At 32.4% G+C, this 10301-nt stretch overlaps 1 protein-coding gene across 1 annotated transcript; it reads left to right on the forward strand.

Annotated features, from left to right (window-relative positions):
* The first annotated feature begins 6905 nt into the window (after positions 1–6905).
* Positions 6906–9886, forward strand: LOC108776592 (uncharacterized). Its single transcript, XM_018543256.1, has 3 exons — positions 6906–7123; positions 9253–9412; positions 9475–9886. The coding sequence occupies exons 1-3, from the start codon at positions 6946–6948 to the stop codon at positions 9884–9886; spliced, it is 750 nt and encodes a 249-aa protein (XP_018398758.1). The 5' UTR covers positions 6906–6945.
* The last annotated feature ends 415 nt before the right edge of the window (positions 9887–10301 follow it).

Genomic DNA, 10301 nt, shown 5'->3' on the forward strand with positions numbered 1-10301 from the left:
TGCTTGCTTATACTAACAATAAGACTTAATAACTCTTAATTATTCCTGGATTTTGCATCTCTAATTTCGAGCGAAAAAACCATATAAATATGCAGGATGTTTCTTCTAACTCTAGTATTTAATAAAGTGCCTGTGTTAACTGTTTTTAATGATACGAAATATTAAAATGGAAAATTGTTCATTTAAAAAATGAACTGTGTTCATTTTAAATAAAGCTCTTTTGAAAAAATGATGCAATTATATATGTATATTTTTTAAAAGGACTGTACATTTATATCAGTTAACTTATCTCATTCTGTGCGTCAAAGAATTAAGATAATAAATAAATAAAAATAAAAATTTACGAGAAATTTTATATTTCACATTAGTACAAGAATAAAGTAGAAAATATTTCATAATTGACATATATTATTGATTCTTTTATAATTCTACCTTAGTACTTTTATGCAGAATAATTAAAGAAATCACATTGCGTAAAAAATATAATTTCATTTTTTTGTTATTAACATGTAAATCCATAATCTTGAAATCACAATAATATGATCTTAAGAAAATTTGTTATGTATACTTATATCGTAATATTTGTTCTTTTAAAACGAACAATTTCTTTCTTTAATATTTTGTCGTATTATTTAAAAAAAAACAGAGAAATTTTAACGGTATTTATCTCTTGAATGATAAGGCTTCGAAGAAATAAATTAAAATAAGTCAATAATGCAAGAGATATTTTAAACGTTTCAGTTAGAGAAAACACCCTACATATGAATTGTTCAAACAAGGGAGACCGAGTTTCTGTTCGCTTGCATACGCAATATTTTTCTCGTAAACACTACATATTTTCCGTAAATATGAGAACGGACTTTCTTAAAGAACGAATACATTTATGATTACAAAATTAATGGTCAGGATAAGTGGTCACGCATGCGACCACTAGACTTATATAAGATTATATTTACGTCACTGGAAATTAAGATTAGAATTCCACCCTGTAGAACAAAATCGATTAAAATTAACAGTATTTAATTAGTCAAATTCTAAGTCTCATCGACTTTGTAATTTTCAGTGATTTGTAATCTTAATTATAGAGTGACATAATAAAACTAGAACGAGATAGTATATATTTGTAAGGAGACCAACACATTAATTATAATAGATCAAAATAACGTTACAAGTAGAAATCATTTTAGGAAAAATCATAATAATATATATTATTCAATACAGTGTTTTAACGATAATTTTGTGATGAATTCCTGACATGATCCTTAAATAATTTCTTAATTAAAAAGTCACTCAGAATCATATGAAGAATCCATCACAAAATCATCATTAAAAGTGAATCGAATGACATTATTATGATTTTTTTTAAATTTCTATCCTATATAGTTATAGAAGCTCGCCCAGCAACATTGCTCTAACATTTCCGATATTGCTGCAATATTACAGGAACGTTGCAATGTTGCTAAATTTAAAACATTGTGTATTAAAAAGAATTAGAAGATTATGAGAGTCACAACAATGAGTAAACAATATTAACAAATTGTAATAATAAAAAATTATTTAACAATTAAAAAAACACATAAAATTAAAGTCACAATTATTAAAGAGTTGTTTATTACAATTTGCGCATTGTTTATCGCGTCGACGATAAATTAATATCTTCTTCTTTTTATTTACTCTGTTGTTATTGTTGAACATTAATGACGTAAGCATTTTCTGAGCACGTGGCGCTAAGCGCTTTCGGATATACGGGCTAATTCGAAGTTCAAGAACGGCGCAAGTCGAAGGTGTTACTTCTTCAAACTTGACATGCGTGATGTGAGACGTATACATCGGACGATACGAATGCCTACGTTCCATTGGTCGGTAGATCAATGCGCGCGACTTGACGGCGAATCGTTCCTGCGTTCGAATAAGCGGCTAATGGTCACTTACAGTCCCTTGTAATCCTCTCGTAATTGCGCTCAAAGTCCTACTTACGCATGTGAGTGTGTCGTGTTGTATTATTTATATTTCGATTCATACATTCGTGCGCGCGGAAGTTCCATTTGTCGCATCGTTCGCACGTAAAATTCACATCACGACTCTAACTTTCCGATGAAAGAAAACTTTTGCAGAAACAATTTATTTTTGTCTTTTTATTTCTATTTATTCGTATTGTTTGTTTTTTATAACGATCTTCCGTGGATCATAGGGAATTTTGCATTTTTTGCCGGTAATCTGGGTCTTTAAACTTTAGTGCAAATTTTTATTTAATAATATTAAATAATAATACTAATACTCTTAAAAATTTTTTCAAATATGAAAATATACAAATTTTTACTTTGTTCCAAATTGCAAATTTGGAAAAATCTTGCATATTTATAAAAGCTTTAACAAGTTTTTACTAGAAATTGTATTATGTTTTATTTACATTTTATACGGATTGTACCAAATTCATAATCAAAATATCAACTGAATCTTTAGAAATACCGAATTATTATATTATTATAATTATTATTACTATCGCAAAAACATCAGATATATGTGTACAAATTTAAAACAAAAATTCAACAAAGCACTAAGATCTACTTTGACCAATTTAGGATTTCTCTTATTTAATTATATTGATATATTCTCATATATATCCGTCTAAATCTGTATCATAATTGATTATTATTACTATCGTTTCTATTTTTCAAATTAATTATTTCTTGTGTACAAATAGGAATATGAAATTATTTGACCTTTCAATAATTATTCTTCATACTAATGAATTTTCATTACTTTTTCTATTTTATAATTTATTTACTTAGTCCCCTATTTTAGTGAGTAAAAAACGTTGATACTTTTTAGTGTTAACTATTCTTTACAATGCATTCTATTTTCTTTTTAATTATGTTAAATGCGATATTATGTCGCCGTTGAAAATATTGCTTCGATTCTAAGCGATTTTTTAACGGACAACAATTCGAACGGTTTTCTTTTAATAAACAAAAAATTGCAGTGAACAAAATATGCGAAATGTTTCAACGATTCGGATATGCATGGGCGTCGAAACTGTGACGCGCTGCTGATCGTGGTGGCGTCGATTTCGTCTGCGATCCGCAACGCTCGCCGCGGTCGATAACGGTGCGGTGGAAACGCGTCGACGTTGCCGTAATCACGCGCACACCCTCGTCGTCGGATACGGCGACGATGTCGCGTAGCAACACATGAATTCCGACACCAACGATGGCGACTTGGCAACGTCGCGGCGGCGCGAATTCCGCATTTGCCGCATCGAGGGGTGTATCTCCCGGTGCGAACCGGCTGGAACGCACGTTCACCGGTACATCGACGATGACGACGTGTTTAATTCCTCCTGAAAGAAACCAAGCAGAACAACGATCGCGATAACGTCGAAATAACATGAAATGAATCATGATCAAAAAATAATTTTTAATTGGCCTAGTGATTTGTTTTGACATTCGAATTTTATGGATTCAAAGCTTCGATATTAAAATCTTGGAAGATTGAAATAATAATTTCTATAAAATAGAACGATTGAAGGGCTATAAAGAGCCAAGTTATATAATAAAGAACGTTTAATTTAAAAACATAAAAATAAAAAATGATTACAAACGTTTCGAGCCGATCGAGACATTTTCTCAATGTTATTTAATAATTCTATTATTTAATAATATTATTTTATTTATTATTTAATAATATTCAATATTATTTAATAATTTTGTTCGAAGATTGTGTCGAAGAATAAAAAATATACAATTATTAATTTAATATAGTTAATAATAATAAATGCTGCAAATATAATAAATTATTCTCTCTCTCTCTCGCATTAACATTAGATTATTAATATTAGATACCTTTAGAAAGAACTAAAAGTAATTCTACTTTTAATCCTTTGACGGAAATTTTCAGAATTTAATCAGGAAGGCTTGGAACCGATTCGATGCTCTGCTCTATTCATTTTTCATCTAATAATTCTATATCTATGTACAAAATAAATAAAAGAAGCAATTAATAAGAAATAACATGAAACTTTTTCCTCCGTTTTTTTCTTTATTTATAAATAAAAAAATTAATAATAAAATACTAATCGTATTTTAATATTACGAGGACTTTTTGTTTTACTTATTAGAAAACATCTCGAGGAGGAGGCACGAGAATATTTATTTGATTCCTTGCGTCTTTTTTTTATGTTATTCACGAAAGGAACGGCAAGACCGATTGCACGCATAAAGTGACGTTTACAATGAGATTTTAAGACGTAAAGTTTAAACTTAAGCCTTAATTACATCAAACTCCAATCACAATCGAATGTGAGGAGACTAATCGACTATATGGATCTGTTTTCTATAACTGAACTAATGTACTTTTAGAACTTAAAGTGAGACAGGTATATATTTGATGACATTTCTTGAAAGCGAGAGAGTTCTGATGCAGTCTAGTGCAGGAATAAAACAGACCTCAATTGTTCAATTTCTTAAGGTTGAAGCTTTACATGTTAAAATTTCATTGTAGACGCCGCTTAACGAGATGCGAGATCTTTATGCTCACTCTTTCTACCATACTTCGGTCGCATCGAAATATGTCTTTCATGGTCGTCGTCTTTTATTTTTGAAACTCCCTACCGGGATGAAGTTGTCCCCCCCTCTTATTTCGATACACTCACTTCGTCGTTACTTCCTTCATTCATTCGGCAACTTCATCCACATCCGTGATATCCGTTTTGCTTGTAATCTTGAAAGTTGAAGTATACCTAGCTCCTTTTCTTCCTACTTCGATTCCTTTTTTTTTATATTATTTACGTATGTCTCAGATTTTTAGCTAAACTATTCACTCAATTTGTAATTAAACTTATGCCTGTTTCTACTAATGTAGTTTAATTTTAATCTCGATTTATAATATAAAACTAACTCTTCGTTTTGTTTCTTGTTCTAAAAAAATTGGAAAAAGATAAAGAGTAAGTTAAACCGAGGTTAAAGTTATTCTATATCGGTGGATATCATTTCACTAATTTTGTTAGTCTTTGCTGCTATTATTTGCAAAACACTAATATTACTTGTGCAGTTAGAATTTTTTTGCACTTGTTTCGCACTTTTACAGAAAATTGCAACGAGATGTGCATTTAACGTCATTTTATATTCTAAAGTAAAATACAGAATTCTTAATTCGTATTAAATTGTATGCTTGTAAACGTCTAGTAGCAATTTCTAGTGTACTTCTTTTATTAGGTTGTTACGGCAAGTGGACGTCTGAGACTCTAGAAAGCTATTAATGACTCTATTGCTTAGTATTTAGCTTTAAGAATCTATCCTCCGATGATTTCTGATTTTAAGTTGTTTATTAGCATTATTTTATTAAATTGGCAATCGATTTAATTTATGTATTATTATTTCAGTTTCAATTCATGATTGCGTTTTAATAACCGACAGTAACCGGCGCGCAATTTATATAATTGAATGTATTTAAAGTTTACACATAGAAATATATATATTATTATGCACCATGATTCAGCCTCGATCATATTTAACGCTCCTTTATTTATTAAAGATTTTCGATTTTATTTGGTAAATCTAATTCAGATGTGTCCTCTTAAGAACGTAAAAATCGTGAAAATAATAGTTTCTTTTATTAGGTTACTGCAAAAAGTGGAAATCTAATAATCTTTCAAAAATCATTATGTCTGTTCACGTTACTTGAAATCCCTCAAAATTTCTACACTTAAAATGAGATTTTTTTTTTTTTTTGACAAAGCGAGTAAAATTAGAGATCGCTATTTTTTGACTGGAATATTAAATGGTCTGATACTCGAATATTAAGATTTTCAATTTAATCAAGTCTATTTTGTATCTTTAATCAAATATTCAAATTAATCGACTCAAGTTCAAAACAGAAAATAGTCGAATTCAGATTCGATTAAAATAAATAACAGTCGAATTCGATTCTTTATTAAAATTAATACGAGTTATTTAAATCTCGAAATAAACGAGTAGTCATCTGCTGTACTATCGACTAGCAACTAAGTAATTTCGAGCGACAGTTCACAGTTTGAAAGCTGTACGGTTCAATGTTTTTGATTTGATTTGGCAAATACGACCAAGCGCGCGTTCTTGTGGAAACATAAAAAGCATGAAAAAAAAAATGTCCTTTCTGTCTGTTTGTGCGCGATGCCCGGCATGTGCTTCCGAGATGTGGATTTCTGCGTGCGAGTATTTCCATATCCATACGCCTCGTGCGATCGTATATAGGTGTGCGTGCGTACGCGCGCGCGTGTGTGTGGTGTACACGCGCGGCGGCGACGCGATTCCGCCGTTCTTTCGGCCCGCTCTCGACCCGCGACCACAGCCCTCGGTGGCCTCGCCGACCGGCGGCGCCGGTCTGGCAACGTCGCGGGCGGCATAGATTCCGCTCCGCAACCGCAACTGTACGTTTGCCGCCGAGCCGCCATGATACCGAAGCCGCGCTGGCCGTGCAACGGTTTCTCCGCAGTGACGCGCAAGCCGCTGCCGACGACGTGACACGATAACGCTGGACGAGTAACACGACTGCGGCTGTTCCGTTTGTTGATTTCGATCATTCATTTTCGCGGTATTATTATTATTATCATCGATTAATAATAATCAAACCCGTGACCATCGTGTTCTTCGTGGAAGGAACCGGTGGCGGTGTTCCATCGTCGCGATCTCGATCTCTTTTTTTTTTTTTTGAAAGTTTGAACTTTCCGCGAAGAAATCGGAAGATCATTTTCCACTGCTACTATCTGAGATTCGCTAGAAGACTTTCGTTCGATAGGGACTTTATCGATCTTTTATCACGAGAGAGATTTTGGAAAGTACTACTTGGAAAGTACTCGCGAAACGATTAGCACTTTCTGCGCGAGGTGCAAGATCGAGTTGCGAAGCGGAAGAATAGTCACGAGCGAGTACAATTGAAGAAAAGAAAGCGAATTTTTCGGTAGCTCTTATGACCATGTTCGACACGGAGAGGTTCATCGAAGAGATAGAGAGACGGCCGGCGATCTACGATGTGAATCGCGGCGAGTACAACGACCGTAACGCCAAGATGACCGCGTGGGACGAGGTCTGCCAGGTGATGGTACCGAATTGGGCGCGCTTGACGGACGAGGAGAGAAACGTGCAAGGTATATGGCATGGCCGCGCCACGATTGATCGATCCGGATTCCTTCAGCCGCCGAGCCGCCGAATTACGTAGCGGAAATCCAAAAACTTGGAACTGTCGCGAATTGATATTCCCCATACGATCGAATTGATTGAGCTATCTTATTGAAAAGATCTAAAAAAAAAGAGATGTTCTAATACCGGTCTACAATAGAAGCCGTTGCAATCGTGAAGTCTTAAGTCGTAGAAAGTTGACCAATCATGGTCGATCATTCTTCTCACATTTGACTGTGATTGGTCAATTTTCTATGACTTCTATTGTAGATCTCCGTAATAGAAAAGGTTTAGGCGAAGATATCTTCACGTGGTCTCGGGTTTCGATAAAAAAAATGGTAGGAATTTGGGGAAACGCAGTGCGATTTTGATATATTAATTAGATGGCGTTGTTATTTATATAGAATATGTTTTACTAAATTTTTACTTTGAGAGTCAACTTGAAGACCTTTAATCGGAAACGAGTTTATGCTGAAATTATGGCTAAAATGAATATAACGTTTTAATTGCGATATTCGTGATCAGGAAGGTCACTGAATTACTTAAGATTCATATAGAACGATTCTTTATTTGGAAAAAGGCAAAATTAAATTTAAAAAAAGTAATTAAAAAAGTCTCACTGCATGATATTATTTCTAGAAGATAAAATATCATCATAAAAACATATATGTATCTGCACTGTAAACAAGGAGCATATAATTTTATTCATTATAATGTTTTTAAGAGCGAAATTCGGCTGTTTAATAGGCTTTGTAAAATATAAACCAAAAAAAGTTTTATGGCATAATATTTCGTCTACAAGACAATATATAGTAAAGTTTGATAGAGTGCAGATATATAGCTGCACTGCAAATGAAGTGTAAATGAGGTTGATTTGTTATTTCTGTTGATTTCAGACTCTATGTATATTTTGTTGTGTAAATGTATATTAAATTTGAAGAGATTATTCGTTGAAGTTATTTAATTCTATTGATACGATATCAATGATATTATCTAAAATCTAGTGTTGGAATATATATGTTGGAAAAACAGTTAAAATTTTTTAGTATAAACTACTTATTAAAGTGTGTACCCAAAAATTGAATAAAAAAATTTTTTTAGCGTAAACAAAATAATATAATATTATGGCTCAACAATAATAAAATTAGTAATGACAATAAGAAGGACTACGAGCCGAAACAATTTAATTTAATAAAACAATATACTATATGTACATACAAACGTTTTGTAACACAGTACAAACGATTAGGTCATTATTAATGTGAAATAAAAATTAAAAAGACCGGTAAATCTTGACAGTATAAACGTATAAAATCTTGCGCAGTCTTGTATCAAGATGTTGCATCGCTACTTTGAGATCCCTGATTATATTGACGAACATTAGTATAGTGTTGAAAAGTTATTGAAATTTCACGTGAGAGTCAATCTTACAAAGCACATTCTAAATCTGAGTAAATCAAATTAATAAAACTAATAGTGATAGTTAATATAAAAGAAACGCAGCACATTGCGATCTGAGTCGAGATTGTATAATTAATTGTAATCACATCTCACGCAAGAAGACTATTTTTTAACATAGTTCCATTAAAATTCGATCTGAAGGAGTTAAATATATTTATTAAAAAAAAATGTTTTGATATATTACTGTTCCTTCCAGTGTTCCTTTAAAATCACAATTTGTATTTTGAGAAAAAATTCTTGGTATTGTAATCATCATAATTAAATTATGATTATTACTGCTACAACGTTAATAATAACTATATGGATTAAATTATAATATTGATTGTATTATCGATGTTAAAAATTCAACACGAAAATTTTAATTGAAAATATGAAGAATATGAGTGAATTTTACATAGAAAAGGAACATTTTGTACTTGTGCCTAAACAAATGCAAAATATGTTAACCATGTAGAATCGTATTCTTCATTTTTTCTCGCGTTACAAAAAATCAGGAAGCAAAATAAATTCTTCAAAAATTTTATAAAAGATTCTCTAGATATTTGATACACTATTATTATTATTATTATTATTATTATTCTATTATTTTATATCTTATAGAAGAAAATTGTAATCGTTAGTTTGTGACAATTTTTAGAGAAAAATTTACGCGGAAAATGGAGGAATATACGGGATTATTTTATGAAAGAGCTGAAACTTCAGAGATCGCATAACTTTGGGCCTGCCGGACGAAAACGGAAGAAATACATGTACTTCGACCGATTGTTATTCCTCATGCCAACAGTGGAGAACAAGAGGTATCACTGTCGTCAGAAACGACGAACAATTGATGATATCGTTAACTTTAATCTTGTTTTAGAGTTCCTTCGAGCCTCAACCTTCCTTGCAAATCGGAGGAAAGCGAGGGTGAAATGGACAATCCTGTGATCGAGGAGTATGATCCTCTTACACACGGCAGTGCTTCTGTAACAGGTACCTCTATAAGTAGCCGGGAGTACCTTCAGACGGGTACACCTTCGTACAAGGTGTGCCCGCGTTATTCGAAACAGTTGTGCGAGACATCCTTCACGCCCTTCGACAACGAGATACACGACATCCTCTCCTCGCACAGCAATCAGCGTGTTACCCTCGACGAGGAGGACTATGACAAGATGTTTCTCCTCTCGCTGCTGCCAATCATCAGACAGGTGCCAGAGGAGAAGAAGCTAGATGTTAGGATACAGATGCAGCAAGTTTTGGCCATGGCGCTCCGTCCGTCTGATGATAAATGAACCATTCAGCGTGGATGGTTTTTTTTTTTTAAGAAGACAAGATAATCAAAATGTGCTGTATGTTGTAGAAAAGGTTTTTGCAGCTACTTACTTACATTATATATATCTCTTGATTTACCGAGTTTTAATATTTTTTAAATTATCTTTACACATATTAGTGAACATTTGAAATGGAAATTGTTAGTCTAAAATTTTATTCTAAAATTGAATGGATATGCATATGTAATATAAAACTATTTTGTTTACTGTATCTTAACGTTTGCAAAATAACTGTAACTTATACTTGGCAGAGTACTTTGTTATTTTTTATTATGTTAGCATTGATAATTGTAGATATAGTTTGGAATATAATTAAGATAATTGCATAAAGACTTTAAACTACATTTATATATATATATATATATATATATATATA

The sequence above is a fragment of the Cyphomyrmex costatus genome, unplaced genomic scaffold (assembly GCF_001594065.2).
Source record: "Cyphomyrmex costatus isolate MS0001 unplaced genomic scaffold, Ccosl1.0 scaffold364, whole genome shotgun sequence".
Lineage (NCBI taxonomy): Eukaryota > Metazoa > Arthropoda > Insecta > Hymenoptera > Formicidae > Cyphomyrmex > Cyphomyrmex costatus.